Source organism: Sciurus carolinensis, chromosome 14 (assembly GCF_902686445.1).
Source record: "Sciurus carolinensis chromosome 14, mSciCar1.2, whole genome shotgun sequence".
Classification (NCBI taxonomy): domain Eukaryota; kingdom Metazoa; phylum Chordata; class Mammalia; order Rodentia; family Sciuridae; genus Sciurus; species Sciurus carolinensis.
The window spans coordinates 6712926-6728532 of NC_062226.1; the positions used below are offsets into that span (position 1 = coordinate 6712926).

Below are 15607 nucleotides of genomic sequence, written 5' to 3' on the forward strand. Positions count from 1 at the left end.
TTCCTTAGTCAAGGGTTTATAATCGTGAGTACAATTCTCCCTTGGGGACACCCAGATAGAATTAGGGGTTTCCATTCTTAGGCAGATCACACAAAGATGTCCTCTAGTAGCACCTTGGTTTCTCTGTTAGTTAACAACACAGTCTTAACAGAATCCATACTTCCCTGTCAATGGCAGAAGCCCATGTTGGCTCAAAAGAACCTAAATTAGTTCAAAAGAGCCCCAAAGGACAAATAGGAAGGGCAAGGTCCTCTATGTCTGTAAAACCCAAACCTTCATTTCTCTCCCTCCCAAAATGATAGTAGAAAACAACCAATGTTGACCCAAAATGGACAGAAAGGGAGGAACCCACTAGATGTGGTGGAGCACGTCTGTAATCCTAGCTACTGCCTGAGGATCCCAAGTTCAAGGCCAGCTGGGAGACATGCCCCTAGGTTCACACCCCAGCAGAGCAAACAAAACAAAACAGAAAAAGAGTCAAGTGCAACGCTCATGCCTGTAATCCCAGCGGCTCTGGAGGAGGATCACAAGTTCAAAGCCAGCCTCAGCAGTTTAGTGAGACCCTGTCTCAAAATTTAAAAATCATAAACAAAAAGGATTGGAGATGTGGCTCAGTGGTTAAGCTCCCTGGGTTTAATCCCAGGAAGAAAGAGGAAAGGGAAGGGAAGGGAAGGGAAGGGAAGGGAAGGGAAGGGAAGGGAAGGGAAGGGAAGGGAAGGGAAGGGAAGGGAAGGGAAGGGAAGGGAAGGGAAGGGAAGGGAAGGGAAGGGAAGGGAAGGGAAGGGAAGGGAAGGGAAGGGAAGGGAAGGGAAGGGAAGGGAAGGGAAGGGAAGGGAAGGGAAGGGAAGGGAAGGGAAGGGAAGGGAAGGGAAGGGAAGGGAAGGGAAGGGAAGGGAAGGGAAGGGAAGGGAAGGGAGAGAAAGAAAAAGAAAAGGAAAAAGAGAGGGGAGGGGAGAGAGGAAGAGGGGAAGGAAGGAAGGAAGGAAGGAGGAAGGAAGGAAAAGGAAGAAAAGAAAAGAAAAAAGAAAAAGGAAAAGAAAGAAAGGGAAAGAAATAAAAAGGAGGAACCCTCCAAATGAATGTGATCTTGGCATCTGCCCAGGATCTTCCTTTTCTGCCCTCTTTGTCCAGGGTCTGCTAGTTGCAAGTGGCTAACACCCAAAGGGTCAGCTTTGTCCCAGTATGGCTCACCACAGCTATCACCAGAGTGCTAGGCCAGAGTTTCACTAAGTAGCCCAGGCTGGCCTTGAACTTGCAATCTCCTTGTCTTGCCTCTGAGTAGCTGAGATTACAGGTGTGTGCCATCACATCTAGCAATGCCAAGCTTTTGTCCTGCTTTTAGCTACCCATTGGGCCTCCCAGCAGATGGTTAGTGCTTTTTGCAAGAGCAGCCTCTCATTCCCTGCTGTGGTCGTGCAGGTGAAGTGCTATCCTACTGTGACATTTCCCTGATGGCTGACTGCTGATGTTCAGCATCTTTAGTATGGATTTACTAGGTATTTACATATCTTCTCTGGCAAATTCTAATTTATGATTGGCAAATATCTCCCCCATTTCATGATTGTTCTCTTCTCTTTTTAAATGTCTGTCCTTGGAAGCACAGAAATTTTAAGTGTTGACTATGTCCTGTTGATTTAATTTTGTTGCATGTGCTTTTAATATTATGTCTAAGAAACCATTCTGTCTCCTCAGGTGGCAGAGATATACTCCTGTTTCCTTCTTCAAGTTTGTGTAGGAAAAATAACCTGTGGTTCTTCTCTGCTCTTGTACCACAACAACCAATACAGAGGACTTGTGTAACCCCAGAAGTTGTGGGGAAACCAGATGTGGTAGCACATGCCTGTAATTCCAACTATCAGGGAGGCTGAAGCAGGAGGATCTCAAGTTCCAGTCCAGCCTGGACAACTTAGTTAGACTCTGTCTCAAAATAAAATTTAAAATAAAATTTAAAATAAAAAGGGCTAGCAGATAGCTCAGAGGGAGAGTGCTCCTGGGTTCAATCCCAGCGGTGCCATGGGGCAACACACGTGTCCACATGCAGGGCCTAGTAGAATTGACCCCAGAGGTTAAGGAAGCAAAGTGGCAGGTATAATAAGACAGAAATGCCATTCCAGTTACCCATCACACATCAGCAGGCCCAGGAGTCAGTGTTTACAGCAAAAGTGACCTTCGAGTCCCTGAAAAGTAACCTAGGCAACTGTTATCATCACGACCCTCATGTTAGAGGTGTGATCCACAAAATAGCTGTTGGGAACCTAACCCTGTATTGCCTAGCTCAGTGACCACCAAAATCAGTGATTTTTAAGTTGGATCAAATGAAGTAAAACCGCCAGACGTGGTGGTGCACCCCTGTAATCCCAGCGGCTCAGGAGGCTGAGGCAGGAGAATTGCAAGTTTGAGGCCAGCCTTAGCAACTTAGTGAGGCCCTGTCTCTAGGTAAAATAGAAAAAAGGGCCAGGAATGTGCCTCCGGTTAAGTACCCCTAGGTTCAATGGTACCAAAAAAAAAAAGTGCTGCTAAAGAGGGTTCGTCTGGATTTTTCCCTAGTGAGAGTTTCATCTTGCGCAAGCATCTGCTTCTGTGGTGTTATCAGGATCTCATGGTGGGTCTGGGAACAAAACTCAAGGGTAGAGAGGCACAGGTTATGCCACAAAGGTAATCACTTATTGCGTCCAGGGGTTTATTTCATTGTCCCATCCTGTCTCACCACGGTGGTCCCCAAATATCTCAGCTGTCAATACTCCTCACGTGGCTCACTTCTGCACTGGAGCCGATTTGAACTTTTAAAGGTCACTCTAGTTACTGGTGTTTGTGTGTATGTGTGCATACGTGTGTGTGTGTGTGTGTGTGTGTGTGTGTGTGGCAGGGTTGTCGAGATGACTGTGGTGTAATTGAGCAGTGGAGCACTCTGGCCCGTGTCTGGAAGGGTGACACACAGTTGTTTTTGTTGTCATTGTTAGAACTGTGTGGGACCCAGTGCTGAGCTTGGCTCTCTCTCTTCCCCTCTCCTCTGCCCCGGAGGAGAAGGTGGCATTGCCGTGGCTCTGGGAGCATGCTCAGGAAGGCTGGAGCCCCGCTCGCCCGGTGCTTGCACCACACTGTAAGTGCCCTCCCCCAGCACCTGCCCCTGCATGGCCCGGGCTCCTGGGATCTGGCGTGGGCCTGGCTTCAAGGCTGTACATGAGCCGGCTCCATCAGGAAGCCTTCCCTGACTGCAGCCGGGCTGTCAGCCCTGCCAGGCTGCTGCTTCGCTGGTCTAGAACTTGTAACTGTGCATCTGAGTGGTCAGCTTGGGTGCAGCTGCCGCTACCCCATCTTCCCCCAGTACACAGTAGGTGCTCCGTAAATGTTGACTGGATGACTGTGACGCATAAGGCGTAAGAACAGGCCTTCATTTATCCCAGCGCTGGGTGCCGCACTTGATTTCCAGCTTCTTCCTAAACCCACTGAACTCCACTTGTTCCTCTCCCTGCCAGCCTGTGCCCTGCGCCCCTACTCCTCCCCCACCCAGCCCTTCCTACTGCCCCTCACTCCAATGTCTGCTCCCAGTTCCCCTCCTCCCCCACTGCCCCTGACTCACTTCACTTCATCTTTTTTATAGAACACATCCCAGGTCAAAAGTAATTCTATGTCATTGAACCCAGGATGCTGTCAATTCAAAGATATGCTGGGACTTGTGGACTGTTCAGGGAAAATGCTAGTTAAAATGATGTTAGGGATTGTAAGACGTGGCCATCGGAGATGATGCAGAGTGAAAAAATGCATTTATCAGAATCCGGTAATGTGCCCACCACCAAAAGAGCTGGGGAGCAGAAAAGCAGACCCATGGAACAGAATCACCTATCATCCCACCCCGAGAGAGAGGCACTTGGTGAACATTTTGATAAATTTCCTTTCAAAAAGTTTCTCCTATTTACGTATGGTCATAGAAAACATGTATGTAGATAGAAATATTTATTAAGGGTTTTTTTCCTTCTGAAAAAGACACTAGTTTTCTCTACATGCAGTACTCTACACTGTTTTATTGATATCAGTGTATATCAATAAACATTTTTCTAAAATGTGTTTGTCTCCCATCCTTTCCCCACATTTTTTAAATCCTCAAAACTAAATGTTTATCCCAGTGGCTCAGGAGGCTGAGACAGGAGGATCACAAGTTCAAAGCCAGCCTCAGCAATGGTGAGATGCTAAGCAACTCAGTGGGACTCTGTCTCTAAATCAAATACAAAGTAGGGCTGGGGATGTGGCTCAATGGTGAGTGCTTCAATCCCTGGTACCAAAAAAAAAAAAATTAAATGTTTGTTTTAGAAAATTTGAAAAATAATAGTTATAAATAAGACAATTAAATATATCTGGTAAACTGACCAAAGTCAGTCACCACTGACAGCTTGGCTGCAGCCTGTAGTCCCTGGTATGCATCACCCTCTTGGTAAACAATTTTGAGGTACACTGAGTACTAGGCCTGGTGACAGTATAAGGACTCAGCCAAGGGACAGGGTGACCAGAGCTGACAGAGACCCACTGGGAACAAGGCAGGGTCCCCAATGGGGAGAAGCCAGGCCCTGCACAGCTGGTGCAGGGCCCCCGCAGGAGGCCCAGGTGCCTCTGCTGCTGTTGCAGACACCCTGACAGGGTCCTGGCCAGCTTCCCTGACCTCCAGGGGGTCCCTGGGCCTCTGAGCCTTGCATCTCCATCTGGTAGGTGGGGATTGTCATGGCACTTCTACGGGATGCTGTGGGGACTGAAGACTTCTGGGCCCACAGCAGTGTCACCATTGCCTCAGCAGACCAGCTCTGAGGAATGTGAGACCCGGCTCCCTTCCTGCCAGCCCTGGGGGACTGTGAGCCCCCAGGACAGGAGGGGAGGCTGAGGCCAGGAGGAGCCGATTCCTACCCAAGGCAGGCTGAGCTGGGTGGATGGCAGGCTGGGACAGTCCCTGAGCACCTGTGGGACAGCAGGGAGCTGGCCTGGAAGGATTCAGGGAGAACAGTGCAGTGTGATGTGGACTAGGACCCCTGAGACCCTCCCAGGCCCAAGTGAGCGTCCCTCTCACCTGAGTTAGAACATGGCCTGGGGTCAGACAGGGCTGAGTCTGGTGTAACCTGAACACATCACCCCGCCACCCGTCTGCTCATCTGTAAAATGGGCCCAGGCAGGTCCTTCTGGGAATTAGCTGGGAGAGCTCAGCAAAACCCCTGACTGCTACTGTCCTCCCTGGCCTCCCACCCCTCCCCAGCCCTCGGCCCCTCCTGGGTCAAACTAAGAAGGTAGAGCTGCCTGGCCCCCTGGGAGCACAGATCCCCCATGACTGTCCAGAAAGCAGCTCTCTACAGCTACCACACCTGGAAGATTGCAACACTGACCCTCACTTGTTCTGTCCTCAGGTCACCATGGCCAAACGGTTGCCTGCTCGAAGGCTGGATGGAGTGGAATACAACCCCTGGTGAGCTCACAGGCCTGGGAGACATTTGGGGGTCCCCTCGAGCATGGGTTGGCCGTCCCTGGGTACTTGTTGGTACCCAGGACAGGTGGTGGCCACCATAGTCCAGAGAGGCAGCACCCAAGGAAGCAGGCTTAGTCTTGAATCTCAGCTTCGCCCTGCTTGACCGTGGTGCTGGGGTCAGGGCACATCCCTGCTCTGAGCCTGAGCTTCCAGCTCATAGTGTAGAACATTATACCTCCCTTGGGAGGAAAAGATGGCTGCATATCAGAGCAATGGTCATTGACCCAGGCAGACCCTGGCAAAGGACTTTCCTGGGATTACAGCAGAGCCTTGGCATCTGTGGTCTCCCCATGCCCATGGATTCAACCAAGTGCAGATCAAGAGTATTTTTTAAAATTATACTTGTACTGATCATGTAGAGACTTTGTCCTTGCCATCGCTCCCTAACAATGCAGGATGCCAGCACTCACCTGGTGTTAGGTGCTGGTGATGTTGAGATGATTTAAAGTACATAGGGGGCTGGGAGTCACCTCAGCAGTAGAGCCCTTGTCTAACATGCCAGAGACCCTGGGTTCCACGGCAAAAAAACGAATGAACAATACATAAGTAAATAAAATAAAAACTAAAGTATTCAGGAGGGCTGGGTATGCGGGTCAGTAGCGTAGCACTTGCCTAGCATGTTTGAGGTCCTGCCTGGAAAAAGGGTACAGGAGACACACCTAGGTTCTGTGCAAATACTACGCCATTTTATTTAAGAGACTTGAGCTTCTGCAGATTTTGGTGTCCTGGTAATGAGGCTCATTGGGAATGAGCCAATTCTCTTCCCCGGTACCTGAGGTCAGCTTTCACTCTCTTTCACTCTTGCTGTGGAGTCAGATCAGCTAAAGAAAGTATGATCCAGAAACTTTTCACCAGACATTTTCAGAGACTAACTTTTTTCCTTTTTCTTCCTTTGTGCTCTGTGTGTGTGTGCGTGGTGCCGGGCATTGCACCAGGGTCTCACACGTGCGAGACAAGTGCTCTACCACCAGCTAAACCCAAGCCCAATATCCTTTTCTTCTTGAACTTCTGAATATCAAAGTGTCATGTGCCTGTTGCTACCAGTGGTACAACGGATGTGGTGGAGAGGTGTGCAAGGATTATGGCGGCCGTGCTTGCAATGCCTGCAATGCCTGCAATTCGGGAAGCCGAAGCAGGAGAATCACAAGTTTAAGGCTTGGCACAAAGACCCCATCTCTTAAATCACACACATGCCACAAACACCATTGAATAACAGTTGTGCTGTTGAAGCTCAATTTTTTTTTTTTTTTACGAAAACTGGAACCAAGCTGGGCACAGTGGCACAAGCCTGTAATACCAGTGGCTTCGAAGGCTGAGGCAGGAGTATCACAAGTTCAACGCCAGCCTCAGCAATTTAGCGAGGCTCTAAGCAACTCAGTGAGACCCTGTCTCTAAATAAAATACAAAAAAGGGCTGGGGATGTGGCTCAGTGGTTGAGTGCCCTGGGTTCATTCCCCAGTACCAAAAAAAAACTGGAGCCACATGTTCTTTCAGACTTCCCTAATGCACGACATTTTGCTTTTACAAAGGTCTTAAACCCCCTTCTTCCGCTTGGATGCCCCGTGGCATTGGAAACAGGATCCAGGCCCAAAGCCCTGCCTTGTCTGACCACCACCTAGGCTGGGCCTCCAAAGGCCCGATCCTCAGACTGTCCCCTCAGCCTCTCACTAGTTGTCTGGGCAGTCACAAGGCCCATTTGCCTGCCAATAAGGTAAAGTCCAACTCTATAAGATGCAGGAAGAGGCGGGACGGCAGCCTGTGTCCCCTGGACCTTTGAGCCTCACATCCTCTGTCCTGACCACCAGGGAACATCCTCCTTCCAATTTTGAGTATACCGCTTACTGCTTTGTGACTCTGGGCAGGTCGCTCCCCACTCTGAGCCCTAGCATCCTTGGACCTTCAGAAGCATTGTGGAACTCAGGGGGAAAATGACGGATTTTAGATATAAATGATAACTATTTATGCAAATTCAGTCCAACAGGCCTGACTCCCCGAATCTCAGTCCCTCTATCCAGTTTCTCATCCTGTCACCTAGCTTTACAGGAAGATGGTCACCAGGCAGGGGAGGACAGCTGCTGGGACCAGAGATGGCAGGGGCCAAGGCTGGTGGGGCCCTATTCTGTCCAGAGGCGAGTAAAGATCACTTAGAGATGTACAAACAGAGGCTGGTTGTGCGTGTGGTACCTAAAGACCTTGTCAGCTCTGTCCCCAGAGCCTCAGAGGCCCTCCTGAAGGTCATGTGGTCAGAGCATTTCACACCGTGCTGTGGACAAAGCCAACAAGGGGTTAAGAAATTTCCCTGTGGTCTCCACAGGTGTTCTCGTTATTTTTATTTATTTATCAGCCCACCCCCCACCAGTACTGGAGATGGAACCCAGGGTCTGGGGGGCAGTAGCAGGACTACCTCTGAGCCACATCCCCAGCCCACTCAATAGGTGTTTACAAAGAACAGGGTCAGACAGGAAAGGGCAGAACACACTGTGGTCCTTCACACCCAGGATCCTGTTTGCACTTCGCAGCGTTTGGGATGGGAACAATATCTCTTCCCATGGGTCGTGGTCCCCATTGCCGACCTGGGTGCTTGTCACAGTACCTGGCCCATCTGGTGTCAACTCGTGGGACTGGTCGTGACCCCAGGCAGTTCTGCAGGCTGGGGACAGGTGCTGGTTGTCCAGCTTTCTAGAACGGGCCTGGCCTGGAAACAGGCAGAAGTCCAGGTCAAGGTGGACGGGTGAGCTGGGACCAACCCTCTGTTTGTCCCCAGGGTGGAGTTTACCAAACTCGTCAGAGAGTATGACGTCGTGAACTTGGGACAGGGCTTCCCCAATTTTCCACCCCCAGACTTTGCCGTGGAAGCTTTTCAGCAGGCCACCAGCGGGGACTTCATGCTCAACCAGTACACCATGGCATTTGTGAGTCTACCGGCCTTTCCTGAAGGCCCTGGGGAGCAAGGGGCAAGGACCTGCAGGTGGCAGGGTTCATGGGGGAGGGCAGAGACCAGGGAATTCATTCCGGCCATGGCTCAGTTTACTGGCCTCTTCTGTCCCAGGCCCTGTGCCTCATGGCCTAGAGGGGAAGGCAGGCCAGAAGCCAGTCATGACCAAGGCAGCGGACAGGCGCTGTGCAGGAGGTGGGTCATGGGAGCAGCTCCTGCGGAGCCCCAGCCCCTGCGGAGCCCCAGCCCCACCCGCCTTGAGTGCTTTGTGTGTCCACAAGCCCATAGATCCCATCCTCCTCCAAAGTGAGGTGCTTCAAAAGCTGCAAAATAAAGGCCTATTTCTGCCCCACCCATGTGTGACTTTGGCCAAGTCATTTTCTTTTTCTGAGTGTCTGTTTTTCTATGCATCAAATATCTGTCTTGTTGTTGTTGTTGTGCTAAGAATTGAACCCAGAGGGGCTTTATCTCGGAGCTACATCCCCAGTCCTTTTTATTTTTTGTTTTGAGACAAGGTCTTACTAAATTGCTGTGGCTGGCTTTGAACTTGCGATCCTCTAGCCTCCAACCTAATGCATCACTGGGATCACAGGGGTGCACCACCATTTCGTCTTGCAAGGCTGCTGGGAGGATCCGAAGTGCAGAACTGTGCTTCCTAACTTACTGACCCATACAGGAAGTGTGGAGTCTGCACGGCCTAGGGCCTGGCTGCACTGTGCTGAAGGAAGGCACTCTGTCAACCTTCCCACCACATGCCAGTCCTAGGCAGGGACCCAGAACAGAACAGGCTCATTGGCAAAGGCTGGTGGAGAAAGTGAGAGGACTCACTCCCAGGAGCTGGCTTTGCCCTGAGACCTGCACTAGAAGGCGCTAGAATTGCCCAGGGTCAAGTCTGGGGGGCTGACTCTGCTGTCCCACAGGGTTACCCACCACTGACAAAGATCCTGGCGAGTTTCTTTGGGAAGCTCCTGGGACAGGAGTTGGACCCACTCAAGAATGTGCTGGTGACCGTGGGTGCCTACGGGGCTCTGTTCACAGCCTTCCAGGCCCTGGTGGACGAAGGAGACGAGGTGAGTGACACGGCGTGGGCTGGGTGGCCGTGAGGGGTCACAGCAGTGCTGACCCCAGTGATCTGACCCTTGTGCCAGGTCATCATCATCGAACCTTTTTTTGACTGTTATGAGTCCATGACATTGATGGCCGGGGGTCACCCTGTGTTTGTATCCCTGAAGCCGGTAAGGATGCTGTGTGGGGGGGGGGTGGGCAGAGGGACCTCTGAGTGGGAGGGTGTGGTGGCCTCTAGAGCCCCAGGGAGGAAAAAGAGGGGCAGATGCCCCAGGAGAGGACTTGAATGTCAGGAGACAACTATGGCCACCCCACCTCTCCTTGCAGAGCCCCACCGGGGATGGGGACCTAGACTCCAGCAACAACTGGCAGCTGGACCCCACAGAACTGGCCAGCAAGTTCACGTCCAGGACCAAAGCTCTGGTCCTCAACACACCCAACAACCCCCTGGGAAAGGTACCTGGGACAGCTCCGTCCAGGGACCGTGCACCTGCATTCAAGGGCCAGCTCTTGCAGATGAGCCTCCTTGGGGCCTTCTTCATCTGTGGAGCGGGAGGGCTGCCTGCCATGAGCTGAGGATGGAGGTCCCAGAGTCCCAAGGAAAGAAAGGGGCAGGAATCCCAGGTGGAGGGCTGGGGTGGTGGGGACGATGATTTGTCTCTCTCAGCATTTCCTCATGTGTGAGTAGGAACCTGAGGGGATGCTCTCACAGGGTCAGTGCTGCAGGGGTGTGATGGGAAGGTGCAGGAAAGCCCCCAGCAGCCAGCGTGGCCACAGGCCCTCTGTCTGAGCAGGTCTGTGCTGTCCTGGGTCCCTGCAGGTGTTCTCCAAGGCAGAGCTGGAGCTGGTGGCCAGCCTGTGCCAACAGCATGATGTGCTGTGTTTTGCAGACGAGGTGTACCAGTTGCTGGTCTATGATGGAGTCCAGCACATCAGCATTGGTGAGCTGAGCTGGGGATGGGCTTGAGCCCAAGCTGGGAGCACAGGCATGTTACTTGGGGACCAAGGAGGGCTGTGGGGCTGTGTAGGTCATATGACCTGGGGCAGTGACTTCATCGCCTTGAGAAGGAAGATCACGGTAGCATCTACTTCCCAAGGTTGTCATGAGCATGAGATAAATTAAGTCCTTGGGGGACCCTTAGCATGGTTCACATCTGCAATCCCAGTTACTGACGCAGGCGACTGATGCAGGAGGATCCTAAGTTCAAACTAGCCTTGGCAACTTAGTCAGACCCTGTCTCAAAATAAGTGAAAAATAAAAAGGACTGGCATGTAGCTCAGTGGTGGAGGGTTTACCAAGAATGTACGAGGGGTCTGGGCTCCACCCCCAGTCCTGCCCCGCTCCCTCACCTGAGTCCTCAGGGTGGAGAGCCTGTGCTCCCCCAGAGCCAGGCCACCCGCTCCTGCCCTCACCTGTCTCAGCAGTTTCTCTTTGGCTTTGGACAGCCAGCCTCCCTGGCATGTGGGACCGGACCCTGACCATCAGCAGTGCTGGCAAAATATTTGGTGCCACAGGCTGGAAGGTGAGTCACCAAGAGCACAGGGAAGCCCCCCGCATGGTCCTCTGCAGGACAGCCAGGCCGGGAACTGAGAGAGCCTTTGAACAGGGCCTGAGAGGTTTCATTCCCTGCCTGTGTCCTGGTCCAGGTGGGCTGGGTCCTGGGCCCAAATCATATCCTGAGGCACCTGCAGACTGTGCACCAGAATTCTGTCTTTCACTGTCCTACACAGGCCCAGGTGAGGAGGGGCAGGGCTCCCTATGGGCAGAGCTCACAAGCACAAATGGAAGTGGGCGGGCTGGCTGCAATGCCAGGGCACAGCGGGCCTACCTGTCCACTTGCCCTGCCCAGGCTGCAGTAGCCAAGAGCTTTGAGTGGGAGCAGCTCCACATGGGCCAACCCGGCAGCTACTTCGCGGAGTTCCCAAAGGCCATGCAGCGCAACCGTGACCACATGATACACAGCCTGCAGACTGTGGGCCTGAAGCCTGTGGTGCCCCATGGAGGCTACTTCCTCATTGCCGACATCTCGGACTTTAGTGAGTGGGACTGGCCAATGTCTTCTGGCAGGGTCTGGGGAATGGAGGCTGTCCAGGGTTCAGCCTGGCCTCTGTCCCCCAGAAAGCAAGATGCCTGACTTGCCTGGTGCTGCAGAGGAGCCGTATGACAGACGCTTTGTCAAGTGGATGATCATAAACAAGGTGGGCTTGGCCTCTGACAAGGTCACTAGATATGATTTCACATGGCATGCACTGCTCAGGTGTGCCCAGCCAAGGGGTACCAATCTGTCCCTGCCATGAGCCCTGGTACAGGATTGCATCCACTTCAAGAAAGAGGGAATGGCCAGGTACAGTGGCACCCACCTGAAATTCCAAGGATCTGGGGGACTGAGGCAGGAAAAATACTAGTTCAAGGCCAACCTCTGCATCGTAGCAAAGCCCTAAGCAACTCAGCAAGAACCTGTCCCAAGATAAAAAGAATTGGGGATGTGGCTTAGGGGTAAAGCACCTCTGGGTTCAATTCCCAGTAGAAAAAAGAAAATGAGGGAACATATTTCTAATGTGCTCCAAAATGGCATGCTGGCTGTGGGAATTCCTGCCCCTCTCTGGGTCTCAGTGGTCCATCTGTACAGTGGGGAGGTAGCCTAGACCTCCATGGGCCATCCAGCCGGGAATGTGCCCTAACCCTTTCTCCTTCTCTGGCTGTGCTGGCTGCTGCGTGGTCTGGGTGCCTGCCTCCCTCACTACACAAGCTTGATGCTCTGGGCTCCACTCATCTGAGCTGATCCAGCACCCCAAAGTGATGTGCTAGGCTAACTTTCCTGCTGCCCTTCCTGGAAAGTTCTGTCTCCTGAGCTGAGGCTGCCAGACCACAGCGCTGAGTGAAGACATGGACTTCCTTCTCCCCAGGGCCTGATGGCCATCCCGGTCTCCATCTTCTACAGCGTGCCACATCAGAAGGACTTCGACCACTACATCCGCTTCTGTTTTGTGAAGGTAAGGGTGGACTGGGGAGGGTCTACTGCCTGCATTCTGCAGGCTGCCAGGTGCAGAAGGAGGAAGAACCAGTGTGTATCAATGCAGGATGAAGCCACACTCCAAGCCATGGACGAGCGGCTGCAGAAGTGGAAGGCCTAGCTCAGGCCCTGAGGCTGTCCTGCAGCCCTGCGCCACACTGCCCCACAGGCTCTTTGTCTCTTTCCAGCTTTCTCCACTTCGTGGAGGATGGGACTGCTCTGTGACACAGGATGTTCCCAGGAAGAGCCCCTTCTTGGTGTTGGGGGTCTCAGCAGTCCCCTCTCACAGTGCCTGTGCTCCTGTCTCAGAGGCAAAAGAGGTCTGACCTCAGCCTCTCCTTCCCCCTCCCTCGTTTGGTTTTTGGGTTTTGAGTGTCTTCTGTCCTCCCCAGACTTGGTTGGAACCACACGGGCAGAGTTTGAGGCCTGGAGTCCCAGCGGCGTTCTCAGCCCTGCCTGGGCCCTCCTGGGGCTCAGGCATCATCTCACCTCGCCTTATCTCAGCCTGTCTCTGGGAGTTCAGCTCCGGGCTTGAGTCCTTTTTGCCCATAATAAAGTTTTAAGTTTGCAAACCTAGCTTCTGTCTGCTTCAGACCCTGGTGTTGGTCCCTGAACCAGGCTTGGTCAGAACAGGAAGAATCCAGAGAACTCAGCCCCACCCTTTCCCGTTGTACAAATTCTCTGTGGAGTAAAATCAAGGCCCAGAGAAGAGCAGGCAATTGGGACTTGTCTGAAGTCACAGGGCTCATTACTGAGAATCCCAGGCGCCTGGACTGCCCTCACACCCCTGTCCTGGTGGTGCTAGCTGGCTGGGCTGGGGGCTGGAGTGTAGTGCACAGCAGCTTCTCGCAGGGAAGACACAGACAATCCCACAGGGGTCAGAGAATGCTTCAGTGTGGGCAGGGAGGGCCAGCAGGCCGGTGTAAGCCCTGTAATGAGCCAGGAGGAGCAGGAGCTGAGGTCTGTGCAACCCCACTTGCCAGCTACCCAGATGAGCACATGTCCTTAAACAGCCCCCAGAGACAGTTCTCTCCACTGCATGTGAGAAAGTCCTGTTGCACAGGTTGGGAGGGGAGGTTACATGCCCAAGGCCATCTGAATCCAAAGTGAGATTCAATTCCATGTGGGTCCTTTTGTAAGGTAGTGGCAGCTCCTGAGTCCCTCTGGACAGTGGTCCTGGGGTGAGCTGCATTTACAGAGTGAGCCCACGAGTGTCACTCTTTCCTAGATAGACTTTTTTTTTGGAGGGGGCATGGGTAGTGGAGATTAAACCCAGGGATGCTTTACAACTGAACTACAACCCTAGTCCTTTTTAATTTTTTTTATTTTGAAAAAAGAGGGTCTCGAAGTTACTTAGGATCTCCCTAAATTGCTGAGGCTGACCTCAAACTTGTGATCCTCTTGCCTTGACCTCCCAAATCGCTGGGATTATAGGCATGCACTACTGCACCCAGCTTGTCATGCTTAAATGGGGGAGGTGATGGGAATATGTGGTATATTAAAAAATATCTTTGGTCTTCCCTGGCATAGACTCCTAACACCCATAGGATTCCTTATGTAGTGGGTGTAGTAATTCTCATTCATATAGAGCCCCTTGGGACCACAGGATCAAAGGGTCAGACCTTTCAGCTCCCCCCGCCACTTTCCCTCCGCTCTCAAGAAGAAGAGAGGACCTTAACTTCAAGTTCAACCTCAAAGCCAGTTGTTGTTGTTGCTGCCGCTCTTTGGTTTGGTTTGGTTTTTTTCCTTTTGCAGTGCTGGGAATGGATCCCAGCCTCTCACATGCTAGGCACTTGATCTATCACTGGGCCAACCCTGGCTGAGGCCGGTGATGTAATATACATGTAAGAAGAGAAATGTACAGCAAATTTAGTTTAAAGATCTAATCGGCTGTTGTGGTTTGGATGTGAGGTGTCCCCCAAAAGCTCATGTGTGAGACAATGCAGGAACATTCAGAGGAGAATGTGAAGCCTTAACCCAGTGAGTTAATCCCTTGATAGGGATTAACTGAGTGGTAACTGAAGGCTTGTGGGTGTGGCTGGAGGAGGTGGGTTGGGGCATGGATTTGGGGTTTAGATTGTGTATCTGGTGAGTGGAGTCTCTCTTTGCTTGCTGGATCCAGGCTCCCAGCTGCTTTTCTCAGCCACACTCTTCTGCCATGATGTTCTGCCTCACCTTGAACCCTGAGGATTGCAGCCAGTTGCCTGTGGACAGACTTCTGAAACCATGAGCCCCTAATAAACTTCCTTCTCTAAAATCATTCTTGTCAGGTCTTTTAGTCACTGCAGTGAAAAAACTGACTAAAACATTGGCTTTTATTAGTAATTCTAGAATCGGGTAATATCTTGTTTTATAAAATAGGATGAGTAGTGGTCAGATTAGCTGAGTAGAAGGGGTTGGCTTTATAGGAGGTAAAGGACTGAAGAAAGCAGAAATAAGGACTGGTCATTTCAATGTTAGTTTCTTTAAAGGGCCAAAATGGAGAGGATTCATTTGCCATACTGACTCAGGTAAACAGAGCCCCTTCTAAATGGTAGATGTGATCTCCTGAGTTCTGAAATACTGATTTGGTTTCAAAGTTTGATTTTATCACATGCAACTAAGCATGAGTGACTCCATTCTGGTTTGGTCTGGTCTGTTGGGGCTAGTGCAGGAGCTGAGTCCAAAATAATGTCTCCCATAAATTGCTTAACAACCTCACATAGAAACCCTGTAACCATGAGGGTTAGGCGACTTCAGGTTCGGTGAACACCTCCTTGTCCTGGGGCGAGGGTGGTTAGAGAGGGCATGGGAGCCTTCTGGCCCATCCCCTTTGCCCTGCGTATTTCTAACATTGGACTCTTCCTGAGCTGTGTCCTTTATTACTATGATAGCAAACAGAGCTTTCCTGTGTTCCGTGAGTCATTCAAAGACATTATAGAACCTGAGGGAGGATTGTGGGAAATATCTGAATTTGTAGCCAGCCAGGCAGAAGTGCAGGCAAACTGCAGCCCCCACTTGTTGACCAGCCTCTGAAGCAGAGGCAGTCCTGTGGGTCTGAGCCGTTAACCTGTGGCATCTATGCTAACTTTCATAGTTGTTAGAACTGAA

At 51.7% G+C, this 15607-nt stretch overlaps 1 protein-coding gene across 12 annotated transcripts in view; it reads left to right on the forward strand.

Moving 5' to 3' along the window:
* Kyat1 (kynurenine aminotransferase 1) overlaps nucleotides 1-14774 on the forward strand; it is a 32007-nt gene extending 17233 nt beyond the window's left edge. For 2 of the 12 annotated variants that reach the window (XM_047524480.1, XM_047524481.1), the window contains exons 2-14: nucleotides 2961-3100; nucleotides 5385-5443; nucleotides 8268-8415; nucleotides 9359-9508; nucleotides 9587-9673; nucleotides 9831-9959; nucleotides 10324-10444; nucleotides 10950-11026; nucleotides 11151-11240; nucleotides 11354-11540; nucleotides 11623-11702; nucleotides 12446-12497; nucleotides 12706-13113. In XM_047524480.1, the coding sequence (XP_047380436.1) occupies nucleotides 3053-3100; nucleotides 5385-5443; nucleotides 8268-8415; nucleotides 9359-9508; nucleotides 9587-9673; nucleotides 9831-9959; nucleotides 10324-10444; nucleotides 10950-11026; nucleotides 11151-11240; nucleotides 11354-11540; nucleotides 11623-11702; nucleotides 12446-12497; nucleotides 12706-13052 (1575 nt within the window). In that variant the 5' untranslated portion in view covers nucleotides 2961-3052 and the 3' untranslated portion in view covers nucleotides 13053-13113. Of the gene's footprint in view, nucleotides 1-2960; nucleotides 3101-5384; nucleotides 5444-8267; nucleotides 8416-9358; nucleotides 9509-9586; nucleotides 9674-9830; nucleotides 9960-10323; nucleotides 10445-10949; nucleotides 11027-11150; nucleotides 11241-11353; nucleotides 11541-11622; nucleotides 11703-12410; nucleotides 12498-12584; nucleotides 13114-14639 lie in introns of those variants that run through there. The other 10 variants (XM_047524483.1, XM_047524484.1, XM_047524488.1 and 7 more) reach the window with 9 other exon arrangements.
* Nucleotides 14775-15607: the final 833 nt, after the last annotated feature.